This window comes from Myotis brandtii, unplaced genomic scaffold (genome assembly GCF_000412655.1).
Source record: "Myotis brandtii unplaced genomic scaffold, ASM41265v1 scaffold5, whole genome shotgun sequence".
Taxonomy (NCBI): Eukaryota; Metazoa; Chordata; class Mammalia; order Chiroptera; family Vespertilionidae; genus Myotis; species Myotis brandtii.
The window spans coordinates 2,397,013-2,421,912 of record NW_005369060.1 but is presented as its reverse complement, the minus strand read 5'-3'; the positions used below and the strand labels follow the sequence as shown (position 1 = coordinate 2,421,912).

The 24,900-nt window shown below is 38.6% G+C and overlaps 1 protein-coding gene across 3 annotated transcripts in view; it reads left to right on the top strand.

Moving 5' to 3' along the window:
• Positions 1-24,900, top strand: part of FAM179B (family with sequence similarity 179, member B) — a 120,841-nt gene that overhangs the window by 15,574 nt on the left and 80,367 nt on the right. For all 3 annotated transcript variants that reach the window (XM_014548198.1, XM_014548196.1, XM_014548199.1), the window contains exons 2-3: positions 10,691-10,847; positions 14,859-14,993. In XM_014548198.1, the coding sequence (XP_014403684.1) occupies positions 10,691-10,847; positions 14,859-14,993 (292 nt within the window). The remainder of the gene's footprint in view (positions 1-10,690; positions 10,848-14,858; positions 14,994-24,900) is intronic.

Genomic DNA, 24,900 nt, shown 5'->3' with positions numbered 1-24,900 from the left:
GGTGCTCCAACTCCCCTATCGGCCCTACTCTGGTGATGACAGGGGGCAGCGCCCCAACCCCCTGATCGGCCCTGCTCTGTGAGTGACAGGGGGTGGCACCGCAACCTCCCCATCGATGCCTTGAGTCTGTGCGTGACAGGGGGTGGCGCCGCAACCTCCCCATCGACCCTGCCTTGAGTGTGACAGGGGGCGGTGGCCCAACCCCCCAATCGGCCCTACCCTGAGCGTGACTGAGGGTGGCATCGCAACCTCCCGATCCGCCCTGCTCTGTGCATGACGGGGCGGCGCCCCAACTCCCCAATCGGCCCTGCTCTGAGCCTGACCAGGGGCTGCACTTAGGGATTGGGCCTGCCCTCTGCCACCCGGGAGCAGGCCTAAGCCAGCAGGTCGTTATCTCCCGAGGGGTCCCAGACTGCGAGAGGGCACAGGCCGGGCTGGGGGACTCCCCTCCCCCCGCCCCCCGAGTGCACAAATTTTTGTGCACCGGGCCTCTAGTCTATATATATATATGAGTCATATGCAAATCGGCGGAACAACCAGAACGACCACTTGACCAGTCACTATGAGGCACACTGACCACTTCTCAGTCCCTCCCCCTGGCTGGCAGACTCCGATCCCCCAATGGCAAAGGGGGAGCTGGGGGTGGGTGGTGGCAGCTGCTGGCAGCCGGGGAAGATGGCCCTGATCATAGGCCAGGCCTAGGGACCATACCCGCACACGAATTTCGTGCACCGGGCCTGTAGATTTTAGATAAACTTCAAAAATAAATCTTAAAAGCATATTAAATAAAACAACTTATACTGATTTTACTATCTTTTAAAAAAATATTTTTTAGAGAAGAAGAAGGGAGAGGGAGAGAGAAAAACATCATTGTGAGAGAGAAACATCACTCTATTGCCTCCCACATGTGCTCTGACTAGGATCAAACCTGTAAACTGGGTATGTGCCCTGACCTGGAATCAAACCTGCCACCTTTTGGGATTACACTCAACCAACGGAGCCACATCGGCCAGGCTGATTTTACCATCTTTAAAAATCTATAACAGCATTGGCTGGTGTGGCTCCTTGGTTGAGCACTGTCCCATGTACCAAAAGGTCACCGGTTTGATTCCTGGTCAGGTCATATGCCTGGGTTGTAGGCTTGATCCCCAATAATGTAGGAGACAGCTAATTGATGTTTCTCATTCTGTCCCTCTCTCTCCCTCTCCTGAATCAATTAAAATCAATTAAAAATTTTTTAAATAAAATAAAAAGCTATAACAATTTACTTGATAAATGGATAAAACATATTAATTAGTTTGTACACATATTTTTATTTCCCTATAACTTTATTTTACCTCGGTAGTATCAGATATACTTATTAAATACAACCTTATCCAAAGAAACCAACTGTTGTTTTCATGCAGACACAGAAAAAACTAAGTCATGTAACCAAGAACTATTTTTTCATTCTCTTCATCAATACACATTTTATATCATTTTTATAATGATTTAAGTGGCAAAATAAACATAATTAACATCATCCAAAGGCACTTATATAACCTGTTTGTTTAATGGTTATTCTACAATGTATAAGACGGAAGGACATATTAAAAACATCTGGTGACCAGTGATTTGCATTTTTCTTAATTAGAAATTGTTCAAGGCCTAAAGATTTTTCATTGATTTCATTTTATAGTAGAGGGCCAGTACAAGAATTCATGCACTGGTGGGGTCTGGCCAGCCTACCCCGATGGGGGCCCATCAGGCCAGACCAGCAGGGCAGAGTGGCCACGGGCAGTTGGCCAGCTGGCCCCGCCCCTGATCGGGGTGTTGGGGGCCGATTGGGGGCAGGTTCTGCCGCAGGGGGGCCGATTGGGGCCTGGATCAGGCTGGTTGGCTGCTGCAGTGCACGTCATAGCCACCGGTCGTTCTGGTTGTTCCACTGTTCAGGTCGTTGGGCTTTTATATATATAGACTAGAGGCCCGATGCACAAAATTTGTGCAGGGGGATGGGCCCTCACAGCTTTGGCCAGCCCTCACAACCTCAGCTGGCCCTTGCAGACCCACCTTCGTCCGGAAGGTCATCCGGAAGGACGTCTAATTAACATATTAGCTCTTTATTATATAGGATTAGTTTTAAAAGTTAACTTTAGTGTTTGAAACTTACAACATAAGCTAATATATAAAGCATTATAAGACTTGTGTTATTATAAGAATCAACCCCTTTTAATAAAGATACTATCTATATAAAGTTTAATGGAACACATAATTTTATAATTTTATATTTTGAAAAAGATTTATGGTAAATGTGAAACTAGTGTAGAAAATTTAAGAAATTTGCTTTGACCGGGTGGCTCAGTTGCTTGGAACATTGTCCCATACACCAAAAGGTTACAGGTTCAATGCCCAGTCAGGGTATATATGTAGGCTGTGGATCTCAGTCTCCTGTTGGGGTGTATGCAGGAGGCAACCAATTGATGTTTCTCTTTCACATGGATGTTTTTCTGTCTCCCCCCCCCCTTTCTCTCTCTCTAAAATCAATAAAAACATATCCTCTAGTGAGGATTTAAAAAATAGAAATTTAAGTTAATTAGCCATTTCCTGAAAAAAAGTTAAACTTTACACAAACATTTATATCTTGCTATTATCATTTCCAGATGGTGATAAAATCTGGACAAAGACAAAGATCTGCTTGTGTAGTTTTTTTTGTTTTTTTGGTTAATCCTCACCCAAGGATATTTTCCCTCTTATTTTTAGAGTTAGAGAGAGTGGAAGGGCGGGGGAGGGAGGGAGGGAGGGAGAGAGAAAGAGAGAGAGAGGGAGAGAGAGAGGGAGAGAAGACATCAATGTGAGAGAGACACATCGATTGATTGCCTCCTGCACAAAGCCCCATGGAGTGGGAATTGAACTTGAGGCAGACCAATGCTCTAACCACCTAGTAGTGATGGCGACAAATAGCTGTTTTTAAATGAGTGTAGGTTGTCCAAAGAGCCATTGTAAATAGGATTTTTATGTGAACTTGTTTTTACAATTATATACCAATATGAAAACTTTGTTTGCTTAAGAACTTTTTTTTTTCTTGTTCTAATGACCAAGGTCATTAATTAAATTCAGAGCTAGTCTGTTTTCCCTTGAATGTACAGCTTTTGGCAAGACCATTTTTTCCTTAAAGAGACAGTACATTTAAATCATAAATAATAAAAGAAATGTTAGAAATCTGTGGGTTTTACTTAGTTAACCTCATAATAGTGATTTTTACAAGCCAGTTGGAACAGAAGCTTGTTCTAGTTTACTGTATTTTATCCTGATTGATTAATACTCTCTGTAGATAGACAAGATATGCCAATTTGTTGGCTCAAAAAATACTTCATATTCATAAAATGGAAAGTTTTTACCTTCTATGTAATTTAGAGGACCTAGCAACGATAAAGCAGCATAATTTAAGGTAGAAGGTGCTAGTCTATTTAAAAAGTTGACCATATTTTCAAGGATTTTTTTCTTTATTTTAACATTTAAAAAATATATGGCATTATAATAACTACTTAAAGGAAAGATAAGATTTTTTTTCTACTTCATGGCCTTTGTGTGGTCCCTACTTGCCAAAGTTGCAAATTTGATCCCTGGTCAAGGCACATACAAGAAGCAACCAATGAATGCACGAATAAGTGGAACAACAAATGGATATTTATATCTCTCTCTTTCTCTCTCAAATCAATAAATTTTTAAAAATTAAGATATTTTTCTGTTTCTAAGTATATGATACTGTGATACTTTAGACACTAAAGCAGAGTTAGTTTTTCTTTTCTAGCTTTATGTTGGCATATTGTTATTTTTTAAATCTTCATCCGGGGATATGTTTGTATTGATTTTAGAGAGAGGGAAAGTGTGTGTGTGTGGGAGAGAGAGAGAGAGAGAGAGAGAGAGAGAGAAAATAGCTATAACTATTGGTTGCCTCCTGTACCCACCTCGACTGGGGATCAAACCCTCGACCTAGGTATGTGCTCTGACCAGGAATCAAATCTGCAGCCTTTTGGTGTATGGGACAATGCTCCAATCAACTTAGCCACCCAGCCAGGGCTTTGTTGGCTTATTTTAACAGAATGAGGTTATGTTTATTGGAAGGTGTATGTAACCTAATGTTTAAGTTTGTGGTCTAAAGTGTTTAGCAATCAAGCAGATTCCTTAGTAGACAAATCTTCTGTCACTGAAGTGTTCTAAGACAAATGTGGTTAAAACAACTTTCATGAATCCTGAGGATTCCAACATGGCGGCCAGCAGGACCCGAGTGAGGGTGTGTGTGTGTGTGTGTGTGAGAGAGAGGGTCAGTCCCATTGCATGTAGGAGTCTGGGGGGGCGGACAGTACAGGCTCTCCTGACCCCAGAGCAGCTGCTACTACCACAACTACTCCCCGGATCAGGCTTAGGCTTGGAGACCTTACCACCTTGAAAGATTTACAAGGTCCTCCTTGGGAGGAGGCTGCGGGAGCGGTAGTGGCTAGGCACCCAACGTGGCCACCACCCAGACTCACGGAGGCCCAGGCCCGAAACCACACATGCGTGCACCCTGCCCAAACCCCCTGCACCTGCAGCGAACATCAGCAGGACTCCATGCAACCACCGTGTGACTGCCACTGACCCAGCAGAACTCTTGCCCCTGCTGTGGACTTACCCAACGCCACCACTGTTGTGCTGCCACCACCACTATCTTGCCACCGCTACCCTAGAGCCCAACTGCTCGACTCCAATGCCAGGGGCCCGGAGGCAGGAACTGCGCTGAAGGCCAAGGAAGTGAATGGATGTAGCTTCCCCTGCCCTGGGCCTACTAGAACCTTGAGGATCTGAGGAGACTGAAGAGCTGCGTTTTGAATGTCAAGGATTTTATTCCCTTTCATCTTTGGTATAGGAATTTGATTTTTGTAGGTGTTGACAGATATTGGGCCCAAAATAAGTAAACATGAAAAAAACCTTAAGTTTTAGATGGAGGAAGTAGTCTCTGGTTATTAGAGTAAAGGAGTTGAGATCAGTACATTTAAAAACAGAACACACCAATAAGGAAACAAAATTCCAGATTCCCTGTCAGCTGCTACCTGACCAGGATACTGTCATCCAGTAGAAATCACCAAATAGACTATAAAATCAAAACCCATTTCCACCACACTGCCATCTGTGTGGAAACTATTGTCCATGTGCTCAGTCAAAATCAGAGCCAGAAATAGGCTTTGCCCAGAATCAGATTTACTGTGTAAGAGCTATGTTGTTCAGGCAGTTATATGAGGAAAGGGTCCAAGTCTCAGAAAAGGTACACTTTCAGACCATGTGTTTGATTCTCATGTTAGGACCCAGAAGGACAATATATTAGTGAAACCTTCAGAAATAAACATCAATCAAAGAGTCAGAAACATTTTGTTTGTTATTTTGCAATTTGTTTTCTTTCATATAAGTGAGTCAATTAATAGTCTAAATCAAGGAAAAACTGGAAATGAGAAAAGAGAAAAAAAATTGCAGACTGGACATAGTAAGTCTTATTTGCACACTTTCTGAGAAAACTGGTTAGTGGACAACTACAGAGTTTAGTTTGCGTATTCTGCCCTTGTGTAGGAAGCCTAAGGATAGCAAAGAAAACATTTTAGTTGTTTAAGAAATACATTTTAGCTGTGTAATATATGTGGCAATCCTTTTAAGGTCTTCCAATCTCCTTCTATCAGCACTATTATCTTGGGTCAAGTATGTACCATTTCCCTCACTAAAATTTCTTCCTTATCAATATAAAAAAAAATAGAAGTAAACCAAATATATTCCCATAATAGGAGAATGGCATATCTAGTCAATAGAATATTATGCAGCCTTTAAAAATAGTTTATGTCCTTAGACGTAACAATTTTATTTTTAGTATTTCTGTTCTACTAAATTTCTGTTCTACAGAAATACTAATAGGATGCATACATACATACAAGGATATGTGCATAACAATGTTGGCTACAAGATTATAATAGTGAAAAGTTGTGACAAAGAAAATGATCATCAGTAGGGTACTGAGTCCAACCATAATGTAGAACACTAGACAACCATTATAAAGAATAAGCAGATATGTATGGATTAACATGAAAGGGTGGCTAAAATATATTGAGTACTTTCTAGGTGCCAGAGTATTATGTGATCTATTTTTATTTTTAAAAATAGCTTATTGGAGAATGTTTATATATAGAAAAAGACAAGTTAACAGTTTATCAATAGGATTCTAGTGAAAGGGTGCCAAAGAAGAATTTTATATCTTACTAGGGGCCCAGTGCACGAATTCATGCACCTTGAAAGGAACTGTGGGCTGCGAGGCTGCAGTGGGCACAGGGGTGGGTCTCAGCCCATCCCCCCTCCCACTGCGGCCCCTGGTCCCCTGTCTGCCGGCAGCCCCGCTTCCACCGGCAGCCCCGCTTCCACCGGCACTCCCACGCACTGATGGGGCCATCCCCGCAGCAGGTGTGAGAGGCAGCTGCCAGCCCCAATCGCCCCTCAGGAGCAGGGGGAGGTGGAGAAGCCCTGAGGGGCAATCGGGGCCGGCAGCCGCTACACCCACTGACAGCGCCGAGGATCAGGGCCAGCGCCAGGTGCCAGAAGCGGGTCCTAGCTGGGCTGGCGCTGGCAGCAAGTGCGAGTGCCGGGTGGGACCACAGCGCACGGGAGCAAAGAATTTTCAGTAACCACCAGAGGCTTGCCCTGATGACAGCGACCAGCGCCCCACCTGGGTCTGGTGTCCCCGCTCACCTGCTCTACCATCCCACCGCAGCCAATGCCCACCATGGTCTGCGCACGCCCTCTGGTGGTTAGCGCACGTCATAGCGACTGGTTGTTCGGTATATATAAATAGATGTATATGTATATTTTTAGCAATAAGCAGTTACTACTTTTGTAATTAAACTTTATAGCACTTAGAGAGGTTTTAACATGGAAAATACTTTTGTTATCATGTTAAGTGCAAAAATGGTATATAAAATTTTATATATGTAATATCACAACTGTGTTTTCTTAAAGTGCATGGAAAGTGATTTGAGCACTGGCTGGTGTGGTTCAGTTGGTTGGAGCATGGCCCTATTCACCAGAAGGTGGTGGTTGGATTCCCGTTCAGGCCACATACCCAGGTGTCTGTTCAATCCCCAGTTAGGGCTCGTGTGTGAGGCGACCAATCAATATTTCTCTCCCTCTCTCCCTCTCTCTCTTCCTTTCTTCTCCCTCTCCCACCCCCCTCCTCTCTCCTCTCTCCAAAGTAAAAATAAAAATGTTTTTAAAGTGATTTGAAAAAACACACAACAATGTTCCAGAAGGAGACTTTGGGTAATTGGAATAAAGTTTTTAAATGACCACCATTAAGGGGCAATGTTGGAAACCAGAAAGAACTGGTAGAAGATGAAAGGCTCACCAAACTGGAAATCACGATAAATTTTAGTACGAGTTCAATAAATGCAGGAACATAGGTAGTTTCTGAGAGCATTAGCTATTAAAAGGTCTTTTTCTGATAATTTGCTGCTATACCAAAATAGAATAAAACTATGTTTATACCCTTTGCCAGAAGATTAAATAAAATGCATTAGTAGGTCAAAGAATCTTTATGAAAAATATATAGGAAAGCAAATGCAAGATTAAAATAATTCATAAGCCCAGCTGGTGTGGCTCAGTAGTTGAGCATCAACCTATGAACCTAAGAACCAGGAGGTCACAGTTAGATTCTCGGTCAGGGCACATGCCTGGGTTGCAGACTCAATCCCCAGTGTGCGGCATGCGGGAGGCAGCCTATTGATGATTCTCTCTCATCATTGATATTTCTGTCTCTCTCCTTCTCCCTTCTCTGAAATTAATAAAACAAACAAAATTGTACATAAGACTATGTGAATTAAATCATTGTTAAAATATTAAGTGTGAAATTGCCTTTTATAATATTTTCATGTACTATAACTCGAAGGAATTAAACAAATTAAAATTTTAGATATTAACTTCAAAGACCAAAAACTCAGTGCCATGTTCCTAAGGTGCTCTAAACAGACTGCTTCACATTCTGTAAATTTAGCTCATAACTCTATCAAAATATATCTGCACTTTTCTCTTTTACTCTCATTTTCCTTTCCCTTTATTCATTGTTTAGTGTCATCAAAGCTTATCCTGATGAAAAATAATTTGACTGATTTTAAGAGAGACCAAAAAGGGCCTGTCATGTTGATAATAATTATGTGTCCTAGAGTCTGCTTTTAAATATTTGCAGAATTTTCTATAGCAAAGTTTAATTCCTGACTGACTTCTAGATTCTTAAAAATCTTATACTCATACACACATTTTCCACTAAGACCACTGCCCTCTTTATCCCCATCACCACCACTACCACTAGCTGTTGTATCTGGCATACATATGAATGTTCTGTTCTCTAAGCAGAAATTAATTACAGAATAAATCTAATATAAAATGTATTCCATACTGGAGTATTTTTTCTGAATTACTCTTTCAACTGGGTATGTCTTTAAATGTACCTAATAAGAAGTTGACTGTAATTGGCCTTATTTTTATTCCATTGTGTCCTTTTAATCCTGACTACTATATAATCAGTCATAGAAATTATAATATGAGATTTCAAGAAAGTAAAGTCAGGCCTTTGAGGCATCTTTTTTTCTCATTGGTATTTTTTCTGGGTTAATTTTTGAAAGAGTTCATAGGTTTTTCGCAAAATTTGATGAGGAGTAACAAGTCCCTAAGGTATATTTAGTAGTTTATAGTCTTATAGTTTAATTGACAAGTAGCTAAAAAGTTTTCAAATAGACATTGCTTTAATTTTTTTAATTCTCACCTGAGGATATGTAGAGAGAGAGGAAGGGAGGGAAGAAGGTGTGTGCCTGATGGGGAATTGAGCCACACCAGCCAGAGCTACATTACTTTAATTTTGTTTTATTTCAATACTATTTGATAATAGGCAAAGTTTACAAATAAGTATTACTGAGAAGGCTTATAGTTTACCACATGTCTAGATTTTATTGTGTCGGTAAACCTCAAGAAAATATATAGACAGTATGTATAATTTCTTGTCTGTTCACTCCATTTTTAAAATGTTCTATAGTCATGTTGAATATGAAGTGATCCAGAATAATTGAGGTTGTCATTGGTGAAGAATTCTGAACACTTGAATCATGTTCTCATTTAGTTCTTTAACTATGATTAGGTAGAACTTCAAAATTCTATCCTGGCACTTTTGTACCTTAAGGATCAAAGGAGGTATGTGAAAAAGGAATTGGAAACTGTAAAGTACTAGACATATATAAAATGTTATATACTTTGTTTTAAATAAAAGACCCATCTATCTTTAGAATATATTTTAGACTTGCGACAAGCTCCCTGGGCCAGAGGATGGAGGGTGTAGGCCTGTGAGAGGCTGTGGCTGGCAGCGGCTGACCCAGAGGGGCGGGGACAGCGGTCTTCTTGGCCCTCGCTGGGTTGCCATGTCCCGCAGGGCTAAGGACGACTTCTTGCAGCACTACACAGTCTCCGTCCCCTTCTTTCCCTGGGGCCTGTCCTATCTCCTGGCCTTGTAACTCGAGAGACCGTTTCTGTATGTAACTGGAATGAGAAAAATGATGAATTCTTAGTTCCCTGACCATACCCGCCAGCATGGAATCAGAGACTCACACTTTGGACCCTGCCTGTCTATCTTAATGTGTGGGCAGTAGCGTAAGTCACTAACCTCTCTGTTTACCCTTCTAGAACTGGAGTCTGCAAACTGCGGCCTCTAGCCAAATCTGGCCCACCACCTTTTTTTTTGTAAAGCCTGTGAGCTAGAATGGTTTTTACATTTTTTTAATAGTTGAAAAAAATCAAAAGAATAACGTTCTGTGACAGGTGAAAATGATATGAAATTTAAGTATCTAAAAATACAATTTTATTGGAATACAAAAAAAAGAATATATTTTAAGGGAACCATGACCATGTGTTCATTTACATTTGGGCTGCAGACTAGGAAGAAGAAACTTGCTTCAGTAATAATAGTTGAGTGGTTCAGTGACCTTCAGCTGTCATTTACTGTCTAATGTTGAAACACAGATGGCATAGTATGACAGGCTATGCCACTGAATAAAAAATGTACTTTTCTCACCCAAACCTGTTTGGTTCAGTGGATAGAGCATTGGCCTGCAAACCAAAGGGTCCTAGGTTTGATTCCAGTCAAGGGCACATACCTTGGTTGCAGCCTCCTCTCTAGCCCAGGTCCTGGTTGGGGTTCTTGCTGGTGGCAACCAATCAATGTGTTTCACATCAATGTTTCTCTCTGTCTTTCACTCTCTCTTCCACTCTCCCTAAAAAAAAAACTATGGAAAATATCCTTGGGTGAGGATTAACAAACAACAACAAAAGGTTCTTTTCTCTATTCAAGTTGCTAGTTTACTCTTTTTGTTATTACAATCTTTCTTTCCTAGCTGTCAGATTTGTACTATAGGAAGGTAAGATACAGAAAAGATTTGGGGTGAAGTAGTAGAAAAGAGGGAAAAATTTGTTTTTTCTATCATAGAATGAAAAATACTGTTATTTTACCATACTAAATATGGATGTTTACTTATATGATTGTATATTTGATAAATTTAATTTTTTCTTTTAATCTGAATTTTATAATTGGGTCTAAATTATTATCTCAGTTATTGCACAAGTAGCCTTAACACAAATTTGCTAACTTACTCTGTTTCTATAGTTTTCAGCATATGATTTCATCCCTTCGCCAAAATTAAAGCCCTCCCAAGGAATGTCAGTCAATGATGATTTATGTTTTAGCAGAAAAAGAGTATCAAGAAACTTATTTCAAAGTAGTCGGGATTTTAACTCAGATTCACTTCCTGTATGTGCTGCTGGTAAGTAATAGGTGCAGATAATTGATATGTTGAACTAAGTGAAAGATGTCTCTAAACTTTATAGTTTATTTAAGAACTTACAATCTAGTAGACAATTTAGATTCAATAAATATTTGTTAAAGATTTGATAAGAGTGGACACTTAGACATAAATTGTCTCTTAAGACCGTGGAGGGGTTTCTCATTGAAACCCTTTAAGTCCTAATATAAGTCAATATTATTGAGTATCTCCTGTGTCAGGTACTTTCCTAAGTACTGGGCATATAGCTGTCAACAAAGAGGAAAAGCTTTGTGCCTAGTAGATCTTGCAGTCTGTTTGGAATGAAGCAGACATTAAATTAATGTAAAACAGATTAGATGGTGATAAATGCTATGGAAAAAAATAAGCAGAGAAGAGGAATATGAAGGAAGTCCTATTTTAAATAATGTATTGAAAGAAGGCCATAGTTAGATAAAAATACTTGAAACAAACTACATAGATATCAAGAGAGAAGAGCAAATAATTCCAGGAAGAGGGAACAGTAAGTGCAGAGTATGGAACAAGTTTGAGAAAGATCAAAGAGCCTGTTGAGTCTGGAATGAAATGAGTAAGAGGAAGAGAAGGAGAAAATGAAATTCAAGAGATATTAGGACCCTAGTCCATTTGTCTCAGTGGATAGAGCGTTGGCCTTCGGACTAAAGGGTGCTGGGTTCAATCCCAGTAGGGGGCACATGCCCGGGTTGTGGACTCAGTCCCCAGTAGGGGGCATGCAGGAGGCAGCTGATCAGTGATTCTCTCATCATTGATGTTTCTCTCTCTCCCTCTCCCTTCATCTCTGAAATCAATAAAAATATGTTTTTTAAAAAAGAAATATTAGGTGTTCTTATTTATAAGACCTAATGGGCTATTGAATAAACTTGACATTTACCCTGAATGAGGGACATTTTGAGGAAAGAAATAACATCAATTGCTTTGTTTTGAACATTATATTTATTTATTGTTTATTTGTTTTAATATATTTTTATTGATTTCAGAGAGGAAGAGAGAGAGAGAGAGAGAAACATCAATGATGAGAGAATCATTGATTGGCTGCTTCCTGCACGCCCCCTACTGGGGATTGAGCCTGCAACCCGGGCATGTGCACTTGACCAGAATCGAACCCAGGACCCTTCAGGCCCTAGACCAGTGATGGTGAACCTTTTGAGCTAGGCGCGTCAGCATTTTGAAAAACCCTAACTTAACTCTGGTGCTGTGTCACATATAGAAGAGGGGAGGGAGGGGAGGGAGGGAAAAGTCAAGAGTACCATAAGGTTTTCTTGTTTAGAGCAACTAGAAAGATGTTTAATTGCCTAAGTAAGTGTTATAGAAAGTAAATATAGTAGTTCAGAGTACATTGGCATTGGCATGGGCATATCAGTCAGAAAAGACATTGAAGAGGAGATAGTATTTGAATTTCATCTTTTTGAGATGTATATGATACAAGTAGTTAGATGGGAAGTATGACAAGTGCAAAGGCTTACATTATTGATTTTTTTTTTTAAGAGAGAGAGAGAGGAGGGGAGAGGGATAGAAAGAGAGAGTGTCAGCATTTTGCAAAACCCTAACTTAACTCTGGTGCCGTGTCACATATAGAAATTTTTTGATATTTGCAACCATAGTAAAACAAAGATTTATATTTTTGATATTTATTTTATATATTTAAATGCCATTTAACAAAGAAAAATCAACCAAAAAAATGAGTTCGCGTGTCACCTCTGACACGCGTGTCATAGGTTCGCCATCACTGCCCTAGACCAATGTTCTATCTACTGAGCCAAACCGGCTAGGGCTTGAACATTATATTTAAAATATACTTAAGGAGGGCAAGGGTGAAAACAGGGAGTCTGTTGTAGTAATCCAGGCTAGAATTGATGGGGGCTTTGACTAGAGTAGCAGTGAATGTAATTAAAGTGATTAGATTCTGATTATATGTCAAAGGTAGAGTTGATAGGCCTCTTGCACACCCCTTACTGGGGATCAAGCCCACAAAGGACATGTGCCCTGACTGGGAATCGAACCAGTGACCTCTTAGTTCTTGGGTTGATCAATGCTCAACCACTGAGCCACACCAGCTGGGCTCAAAGACTTACATTAAGAAAGGGCTTGAGATATTCTGGGAGCTGTGTAAAAGCAAGATTCACTGTAGATAGTCAAAGATAAATTTGGATTTAGGGATCCCTGTAGCTAAGCTTAAAATTTGAGCTCATACTGGTAAGCTATAGGGACCTATTGGAGATTTGTTGTTATTGTAAAGGAAAAAAGCTAGTTGATAGTTATTTACAAATGGAATAAAAGGAATAATCAGGAAAATTTGATGACTAGGGGAGTAGAGAAAGATGTCAAAACTTAACACCTGACTAATTAGAAAAATGATCATGTATGTGTTAACAAAATTAGTTGGAAATGAAAAATATTTTATAAGGTAAAGATGGAGTTTGTCATAGATGTTAACATTTATTTAGTATCCAAATGATATCAATTACTGAAATTTGTTGACTATGAGTTTGGACACAATATTTAGAAAACATTGTTACCCTAGTAGAATTTATAGATCTTTATGCAGTAGTATTCCATGGTATTTTCATATAAAAATGAAGTGTCATAATGATTGTATAGTTTAATGTTTGTTTTCGGGCCTGCAATTGAGGCATGTGCCATTGTCCAGAATTGAACCCAGGACCCTTCAGTCCAAAGGCCAATGCTCTATTCACGAGCCAAACCTGCTAGGGCCTAGTAGTACAGATTTTAAATAACTGAATGATAAGACAACATATAACCCAATTCTAGATTGGATGTTACAGATTATAAGTATATAGGAATTCAAGAAAGGAAAAGATAATAGGTGTTGAAGTGATTTATAAAAATACCAAGAAAGAGGCTGGACTTTAAAGAACAAAGGGTTGCCCTAACCAGTTTGGCTCAGTGGATAGAGCATCGGCCTGCGAACCCAAGGGGCACAGGTTCAATTCCGGTCAAGGGCAAGTACCTTGGTTGCGGACACATCCCCAGTGGGGAGTGTGCAGGAGGCAGCTGATCGATGTTTCTCTCTCATCGATGTTTCTAACTCTCTATCCCTCTCCCTACCTCTCTGTAAAAAATCAATAAAATATATTTTTTTAAAAAAAGAACAAAGGGTCTGTGATTGGCAGTGAGGCAAAAGGGACTATTGCAAGTAGGGAGAATAACAAAAGCATGAATGTGAGAATTAACCTAGAAGATGTCCAGTACCTGAAGGATAAAGGGACTTGAAATTTTAAGAAGAGAATTTTTAAAATAGTTTCAGAACTGCAAGTGATCAGCTGATTTTATATATAAACTAGAGGCCTGATGCATGAAATTCATGCAAGAGTAGGCCTTCCTTCCCCCAGCTGCTGGCACCGGCTTCCCTCGAAGCCCTGGCTTCATCCAGAAGGTCGTCCGGAAGGACGTCCAGTCTAATTAGCATATTACACTTTTATTATTATAGATAAATGAATGCCAGAGAGGTCATTATTACCTTCTTTAATTCAGACTTATTCCTCTGCCCAGAATTAACCTTAACTAGCCACAGGAGAGAGAAAGCAATCTGGGAAGTATACCTGGATAAGCTTGGAAGCTATGTGAATGCTGTGTTATATGTTAGGAAAGAAGGTAGATGTGTTCTGCAATAGCAATTTTTTGGGTTGAGTGTATACTTACAAATACTAGGAAGAAGGAAAGCCAGGTCTGAAGGAACATTCCATGGTAAGAGAAGGGAGCATGTAGGAAGAAATTGCCTTTGTCTGCATTTTTCAATATGCTTTTCTCTGTACTTTACCTGTCTATTTTCTGTCCTTTAATCCCTGCCACTAATCAGCTCTGCCAGTAGCAAAAGCTTTATGCCTTTCTTGCCTGCCATGATCACTATCCATGTATTTTTATATTTACTTCCACACAAATGATACCATTTATGAAATTAGATTTATTCATGAAATAAAGCTAACTTTTATTATATTTTTATTCTTCCTTCCAAAGGCACTACTGGGACTCATCAGACAAATCTTTCTGGGAAATGTGGACAACTTGGATTTTCACAGATATGTGGTAAAACTGGAAGTGTGGATTCTGACTTACAATACCTGGGGACAGCTAACAGTTATCAAGATAAAGGTTTCAATTCCAAATTTATTTAAATACAAATGACATATAAATGTTGTGTGGGGTTTTCAAACCTAGCTTGTATGTTATTTTGTATAATCATACTCATCAAAAAAGTTATATTTTAGTAAAAATTTTAATAACATTTAAATAGCTATTACCCCAAAATGATAAATACCATAATCTTTATATAAATACTAGAGGCTGGCCCAATGCACGAAAATCGTGCAATAGTAGACCTTTCTTCCCCAAGCTACCGGCACCGGCTTCCCTCTGACACCTGGGACCCAGGCTTCCGTCAAAGCCCCAGCTTCCTCTGGAAGGACGTCTGGTCTAATTAGCATATTATGCTTTTATTATTATAGATCACTGATTAAAATTAGAGTTTCTACTCATGGTGGAGATGAGCATTTTAATACCAAGTAATTGAATGTAACATTATTCATTAAGGAGTACTGTGTTAGCAGAAGAGAGTTATTTTCCATAACAGTTTTAAATTTTGAGGCTATTTAGAATTTATTATATTCCCTGTTAGGAACCATAACTTCCTGACTAGCTTTCATTTCAGATCTCTTATATGTCTGAAAGATATAGAACAAAAGGAAGATTTGAGGCTGTCAGTCATATGGATTTTGGATTTGAAAATTTTTTTTTCTTCCATGCTAATTAATAGCTTTATCAAGTATTATTTAGAGTTAGGAACAAATCAAATATTTCTAAGAGATATTTTCATTTTTGTTGTACACTTACTAAATTTTTTTGAATGATACCGATGTATGTACTTCTTTCTGTATTTGGTGGTGAAAAATAATTCTCATTTGAAATTAGTAAAGAGGATTTAGTTAATATAGCACTTATATTTTAACTACCTTTTCCTCCATCCACTCCAAAGGGCCATGTAATTCCATAAAGTTTTCCTTTGTGGTGTTGTTCCCAATAAAATAATTTATCTTTCTTAATAATATAGGTATTTCTTAAATCTTGGCTAGATGCCTTTGGGACTCATAATTAATAGACGCAGAAAGGATTCTCTGTGTTGCTTGGCCTGTTCCTGTTTAGGATATCCCTAAATGGTTACATTACCTTTGAAGGCTACCTTCACTCTCAGTGTTTAATCAGATCTTTGTAGTGCATCTAATTTTCTATAACCTCTCAGAATACCTATTATAGAGCAGTGGCTAAAGAGATACCATGTTCTTCTAAAGTCAAGATTTAGAGAGGAACCAAGATGGCGGCATAGGTAAATACCGGCTCCCACAACCACAACTAAAATACAGAACAACCATCATCCAGAAACACCTGGAAGCTGGCTGAATGGAAATCCTACAACTAGAGAAGTAAATAAAGAACACTGAGACTGGTAGGAGGTGAGGAAGTGCAGAATGGGCTGGTCCGGCACCCATGTGTATCATTTTTTTAACTGGGAGAGAGATCGTCTCTGTGGAGGCCACCCATGAGGAGCAAGGGGTTCCAGCCCCACAACAGAAACCCAGTCCAAGGCCCCAGAGCTGGGAAGAGAAGTCCCTGTAACTATGGGCTGTAAAAACCAGTGCAACTTGGGGCTCAGTGACACTGAGGCTGCTGGAAACCCAGCTGTTCCTCTTAAAAGGCCGACACCACAAACTGAACTTACAAGGTCCTGCTTTCTCTGAACTCCAGCACCAGGGCAAGGCTCTGGGGGACCCAGACACATACGAGAAGGAACTGGATTGTCTAGCATCGGGGAAAGAACTCAGGGGCAGCTTTCTCTCAGACAGAGTTGCTTGCAAGGATCATTGTTCCTATGCTGGGACCTCACCGGTAGGTTGCAGGGCTGACTGGTGCCATTTCTTTTTTTTTTATATATATATATATTTTATTGATTTTTTTACAGAGAGGAAGGGAGAGAGATAAAGAGTTAGAAACATCGATGAGAGAGAAACATCGATCAGCCGCCTCCTGCACACCTCCTACTGGGGATGTGCCCACAACCAAGGTACATGCCCTTGACCAGAATCGAACCCGGGACCTTTCAGTCCGCAGGCCAACGCTCTATCCACTGAGCCAAACCGGTTACTGCTGACTGGCGCCATTTCTGTTTGCTCTGCCCTGGAATGGCCTGTTCTTGCTCAAGCTAAAATCTGTCAAACAAGCTGCAGCTGGGTCAGGGAGCTCCAAACCTATCAATTAACCAGTTAACTGCCACGCGTCCAAAACGGAAACCATCCCCACACACCACAATATTTTGATTTTAAAAAATAAATTTGCAATGAATATTATAAAAATAAATATATTACAATTCAGGTGTTCTTGAATATTTTCAGTTGAAAATTCTCACGAAAAATTATTTTAAAGTTGGTCAGGGCTGCCACTTAGGGAAAACATTTTTTTTTTTTAATTCTTCCAAAGGACATTTTTAATTATTTTTACGTAGCACATACACAATGGGAAAAAAAAAGTATTATTTACACTTTGTTATTATTAAAATTGCCTCAGTGTATGATAAAGTTCAAAACACAGTACAACACATAACGGAACATTACATTATTTACAAAAGTATTTGGTTTCTTTTTGCTATTTTGTACCAATACTAGTAGAAGAATATACCAAACACCTTTTCCACGTAGGTTGTTTTTTTTTCCAATCAGCAGATATTCCCCCAAAAAATGTCGTTTATATAATCTGTATGGCAAGTCGGTGGCATAACATTTTCTTTTCTCCGGTTGTGCTAATTTATGTTTTTTAATTAATTGCCTGATTACCTGTAACTGGAAATCACCAAGTGTAATATTGCTAGTTTTTTTTGCGGCTGTAGACACACATAGTGTGTGGGGAAGGTCCGCTGCTTGCATCTATAGACACTTATGGTGTACAAAGGGTAAAGGGCCCAAGACCTGGCACCAGAACCAGCCTGCCTTGCTTCATAGCTGGGCCTCATCTGGGTACTTCCAAACCCGATACAAAGAGGAGGAATCTGCAGATCTCTCTGTAGCTCCTGCTGGGTGGCCCTAGGCAGTGACTGACTGGAGACCCAAGAGCCAGTGTACCCAGTGGTCAGTGTAAGACTATACCAGATTACAACTCTTCACATCCATAAGCAACACACTCAAGGGGCAGATTCAGTGAGCGCCAAAGCCCCACTGAAGCAAGTCCTGCTCCAAAAGGGTGTCTCCTGCATAGCAGCTCTCCCATTGTAGTCGCAGCTTGTCCTCACAGCCAATTGGCCTGGAGGTCAATTCCTCCCAGTGACACCAACAGCAATCAAGTCTCAACTACAAGACTGTGCTCACAGCCCACAAAGGGGTGCACCTAGAGTGCTCAGTTCAGGTGACTGGGAGGCTTAGCCACTGGGCCCTACAAGACACCTGCTACACCAGGTGCAATGGGCCACTAGTCTATACTAATAAAAGGGTAATATGCAAATTAACCATCACTCTGCCACAAAGATGGTGGCGCCAGCTGGAACCAGCCAGGGCGAGCGGGACGCTTGGCTTCCTTCGGGCGGGACACTTGGCTTCTTTCGTTGCCCCAGTGACAAAGGAAGCCAAGCCTCCCACAAGCCCCTGCCAGTTGCTCAGGGCCGGCCTCTGGGCGGCGGCTATGGAGCTGGCCCAGAGTGAGCGGGATGCGGCTCCGGCCCAAAGCAAAGGTGGGAGGCAGCAGCCAGAGCGAAGGCCCAGGTCCCAGGTGCCGGAGGGAAGCCAGTGCTGGCAGCCACGGGAAGGAAGGCCTATTCTTGAACGAATCTTCATGCATCAGGCCTCTAGTCATTTAGAATTGAAAGTCAGATAAAGAGCTTCACAGACAAGAAAAGGTTAAAGGAGTTCACCACCACCAAATCAGTATTATATGAAATATTGAAAGGTATTCTTTAAGAAGAAGAAAAAGAAAAAGATCAAAATATGAACAACAAAATGGCAACAAATATATACCTATCAATAATTGAATCTAAAAATCAAAATAAACAAATAAGAAATCTAATGAACAGAATAAAATGGTGAATAAAATAGAATCAGAGGCATGGAAATGAAACAATTCTCAGAGGGAAGGGCGGTGGAGGTGCGGGAAGAGATTAAACAAAGATTTTATGTGCATATATGCATTACGTAGGGGCACAGATAATGGGGTGGCGAAGGCCTGGGGTGGGGTGGGAACCAGGTGGAAGGGGGCAATGAGGGTGAAAAAGAGGGACATCTATAATCTCAACAATAAAGATTTTTAAAAAAGAAAGTCAAGATTTAACTTATTAGTAAGTTATACATTAAAAATTTTGTCAAGACCACCACCTTCTCAGCTAACATTCTCCATGGTATTTCTAAAGGGCCCGGAGTATGAATGCCAAATGCCAAATCATCTAGAAGTTCCCATCCCAATTTTAAATGCTGCAGTGAACCACACTAAATGTTGGAAGTGTTGGTATCTTTTGTTGCAAACATTGGATCTCTCTATGTGTATAAAGAAATCTGATGTTTGATTTTTTTGTAAGAAATATACAGAGTGTCCTTCCCAAAATTATAAACAGTTTAACAGCTGATCGCTCAATTTTGAAAATGAAATGTGTTTTAATAAAATTGCCTTTGTAATTATTAAAAGTGTATGTACACATTAGTGGGGAATACCTTATATTTAAATCTCTTAAAAAAGGAATATATAATTAGACCCTGGCATGGAAGCATCAGAATCTATTAATAGAGCACTTAATTGAAATCGGGAAATAAAGTTTTCATTCTATATATAAATTTTTGACCACTGTAGCCCATTTTCCACCCAAATAAGATTTAGGTAGTAGCAGAGGTTCTAACCTTGTCAAATATGAATTAAAAGTAAATAATATATATTGCTTAAGCCTTCAGAAGAATGTTGTATTTGTTAGTATACATAAGCTAGGTCTTTTGTCATGGAAAGTATTCCAAAAAAATATTGAAGGAAAATTTAAAGGAACCCCTAAAAGGTACAAGTAGATTTTTATATTAGCTGAGGAGTAAAACGAAAAAGTCAATAAAAGGCAAGAAAAAACGTAATAAAGAAGAAGCACAAAATAAGACGGTTGAAGTAAACCATATCAGCAGTTGCTATAAAGATAAATGGACAGAGTGCACATTTAAATAACAGAGATGATTAGATTTTTAAAATTTAAAAGCTAAGTTACACCCAAAATAGATCAAAATAGAATTGGAGGAAGTAAAGCATGCAAAACATGTAGTAGTCCCCTCTTATTCACAGTTGTGATTTCTGCGGTTTCAGTTACCTCACAGTTAACCTAGATCCAGAAATACTAAATGGAAATAATAAATTTATTTATTTTACCCAGAAATAAATGATTTATAAGTTTTAAACTACGTACTGTTCTGAGTAGTGCAATGAAATCTCTCTCTCACTTGTCCCACTCAGGACATGAATCATTTCTGTGTCCAATGTATCCACTCTGTATACACTACCCAGATCAACTGTTGCGGCATTGCAGGGTTTGTATTCAAGTAATCCATATATTACTTAATAGTGGTCCCAAAGCACAAGAGTAGTGATGCTGGCAATTCAGATATGCCTTAGAGAAGCCGTAAATTGCTTTCTTTAAGTGAAAAGTTGAGTACAGTACAATAGGATGTTTGAGAGAGAGACCACATTCAATTCATGTAACTTTTATTACAGTACATTGTTATAATTGTTCTACATCACTACTCCTAATGTTCTTTTTATTAGTAGTTATTGTTAATTTCTTACTCTGCCTAATTTAGAAATTAAACTTTATTCTAGTTCATAAGTTGACACTCAACCACTGAGCCACGCCGGCTGGGCTAAAAACTTTATTCTAGATACTATGTACAGGAAAAACATAGTATATATAGTGTTTGATAATATCCAGGGTTTCAAGCATCCACTGGGGGTCTTGGAACCTATCCCCCGTGATAAGGAAGTAACTACTATACTAGACAAATACTCAAAGCAAGTATAAAAATATTGATATTAAGGAAAATATACACACTAAAGCTAAAAACACTTTTAGGGCTAAAGAGGATCATTATAATGAAAAAAGAATAGTTCACTAAGCAGATAAGACTTTTTAAAAAGTGTGTGTGTGTACATGTATGTGTGAGTGTCTACATATGTAATTTGACAAAATTACAAGGAAAAAAATTAACAAATCTACAAATGTTAGTAGAAAATTTGAATAGGATAAAGAATTTTGGAATTAGATGATACATAATATTTGAACAACACAATAACTTTGTCACAGTTATCTCAGAAATATAAAAACTGAACAGATGTATAATCATTAAAGGAATTTTTATTTAAAATTTTAACCACAGAAACAAAATATCCCAGGCACAGATGGTTTTCCTTGTATTCTGTGAAACCTTCAAGGCAGAGGTAAACCCTATCTTAGACCAACTAAAAGAATTAAGGAAGAAAGAAGGCTCCCTAATTCATTTTATGAAATAAATATAACCTTAATACCATGACCAGGTAAGGTCAATGAATAAAGTAAAATAAATGGTGATCCAGTTTCACTTTTATGAAAGTTAAAGTCCTAAATAAAGTGCTAGCAAACCAGATCTACATATTGGCTATCGATGTGTTTTTAAAATTTGTGTGTTATATATTATGCCTAAGTAGATGTTTTCAGAAAAACCTGTAATTGAACCTTATCACATATAACAGGAGAAAAACTATATAATTGTGTCAATAGATGCAGTAAAAGCAATTGATGAAAAATCAACATCCATGCATACTTACAAACCCATAACTAAGAATAATTTTCTTAACCTGAACAGATACCTGTTAATACCAATAGCAAATATACTTAGTGGTAAAATAATAGAATTGACTTTAAAGTCAAGAACAGACCCAAATGCTCAGTTAACTACTGCTAGTGAGCATTTATTATTAATTCCTTTAATATTTATTGAGACCAGACACTGTTCTAGGATCTAAAGATCAAAATCTAGTAGAGGAGAAGATAATAAGAATGAAAGTAAGTGCTAAGAAGAAAAATAAGACAGCATGAGGGGATAGAATGTGACAGGAAAGGCCTCTCTGAAGTGATAACATTTAAACAAACTTAAGTGAAGCTGTGAACCACATGGATATTTGGAGAAAGAACATTCCAGTCAGAGAGAACAACTAAGTACAAATGCTATGAAGTAGGGTCATATTTGGCCTTGTTGGAGGAATAAATAGCAAGGAACTCAGTGGAATGATCAGTGGGGAGAATAATTATAGGTGATAACATTTGGCCTTGTAGGGCATGGTAAGGATTTGGGATTATATTCTGAGTGGGTTGGGAAGTCATTGGAGGTTTTTGAGAAGAGAAATCGCATTATCTGACTGCCTTTTTAAAGGATCAGAGCTGCTGTGTATAGACTAGCCTTGGCAGGAGTGGGGGCGGATACAAAGCAAATGAGTTAGGAAGTGATGGCAATAGTAAAGGTAAGAGATGATGATGTGGCTTGTTTTAGAGGAAGCAATGAAAGTGATGAAAAATGGTTGGATTCTGATATCCAGCATGGTTGTAAAGTTTAGAAACATTAGTAATTTTATTTTACATATATAGTAATGTAATATGAACAAGCCATTTATTCTGTATTCACCCAAGTTTCCAGATTTAGTGATCATTCTGTATCACTAATTTGGAGCCAATGAGATTTGTTAATGGATTAAATCTGAAGTTGAAGAGAAGAGTCAAGGATGAGTCCAACACTGTTGGTCTGAGCAACTTGAAGAATAGAGCTGCTGTTTACCAAGAGGAGGAAGATGAGAAGAAACAGATTTGACTGAGAAATCAAGAGTTTTTGTTATAGATATGTAATGTTTGGGACATCTGTCTCTTCAGAGATGTCGAGTGGCATTTTGATGCTGAGTCTGGAGTGTAAGGGAAAATCAGTCCTAAAAATTTGGGAGTCGTTATAATATCTATCTAGGGAATACCTGGCTCAAAATTAAAAATATAAAATTTGAAGAGGAAGAAACAAAAATTGGCATTGTTACAGGTAATACATGGTACAGTGTAATGGTTTAGAGCACAAGCTTGGGAGCCAGAATGCCTGGGCTGATATCTCAGTTTTATAATTTCCTAATGTATGACCTTTAGTTATTTACTTATTATCCCCTTTGTACATTTTTTTAATCTGTAAAATAAGAATAATACCTATTCCCACAGGATTGTTGTAAGGATTAAATTAGTTAATACATGGAAAGTGTTTAGAATACCACATGGCATATAGTAAGAGCTCAATAAACATTAGCTCATCATTATTATCATTATAGTCACCATTATTATTATAATCATTATTAGATTACATAGACTATTCAAAAGGATATACAGAAAACTATTAAAATATTAAATAACTTAACAAGTTTGCCAGGTATAATACTAGAATGTTAAGCTAAATAAAGTTCCTGAATACCAGCAACTTTTAGAAAAATGTAGTTTTTAAGAAATTATAGCATGAACAAAATTTGTAAATATATGGATATCTAACAAAGATTTGCATGTCCTTTATTATAATAGCTAAAATACTTTTTTGAGAGACGTGAAAGAAAATCTGAATAAACTAAGATCCCATATATAAATAGGTATATTTATTTATTCACATAAATATATTAGTTAATACATGTAAATAAATTTATGTAAATAAATAAATATGTATTTTTTAATCCTCACCCAAGGATATATTCTTACTGATTTTTTTTTTAGAGAGAGAGAGAAACATCAATGTGATAGAGATACATTGATTGGTTTCCTCCTATCAACACAGCCTTTTGGTGTTCAGGACAATGCTATAACCAACTGAGTTACATGGCCAAGGCTAAAAGAGCCTATATTTTTAAACAGGGAGACTCAATATCAGGAAAATGACACTTATTCCCAGATTAATCTATAAATTAAATGTCATTTCAACCAAAGTCCCAACAGAATCTTTTATGGAGACTGACAAGCTGATCCTGAAATTCATATGACAGAATGGAGGGTCAAGAATGGCCTAGGCCAGGGGTGGGCAACCTTTTTGTGAGTGAGTGCCAAAACCAGCAAAATCTCTGACTCAAAATTCTTCTGGGTGCCAACCCTAATTTTTTGAGAACATGTTACGCCTACTTGATATCTCTTAAGGTGTACATATGTGAAGAACCTTGAAGAAATAATAAAATTCAAGCGACAAAAACACAGTATATGATGATGAAAAATACATTTAACCCCTCAGTCCGCAGGCCGACGCTCCATCCACCGAGCCAAACCGGTTTCGGCTGATTTTTTTTTTAGAGAGAGAGAGAAACATCAATGTGATAGAGATACATTGATTGGTTTCCTCCTATCAACACAGCCTTTTGGTGTTCAGGACAATGCTATAACCAACTGAGTTACATGGCCAAGGCTAAAAGAGCCTATATTTTTAAACAGGGAGACTCAATATCAGGAAAATGACACTTATTCCCAGATTAATCTATAAATTAAATGTCATTTCAACCAAAGTCCCAACAGAATCTTTTATGGAGACTGACAAGCTGATCCTGAAATTCATATGACAGAATGGAGGGTCAAGAATGGCCTAGGCCAGGGGTGGGCAACCTTTTTGTGAGTGAGTGCCAAAACCAGCAAAATCTCTGACTCAAAATTCTTCTGGGTGCCAACCCTAATTTTTTGAGAACATGTTACGCCTACTTGATATCTCTTAAGGTGTACATATGTGAAGAACCTTGAAGAAATAATAAAATTCATTCGAGCGACAAAAACACAGTATATGATGATGAAAAATACATTTATTTTTTAATGTATACATGTACACTGATAGTCCGACAGAAAACTTTATGACTCCGTTTGATATTATCAGTGGGACTTTTGCTGCTGCATCACTGATGACAGAGATTTTACATCAGGTTTATATTTCATGACCTTCAGAGATATGCACGAGCTACTACTTTCATCCGCCAGGCTACTCCTATT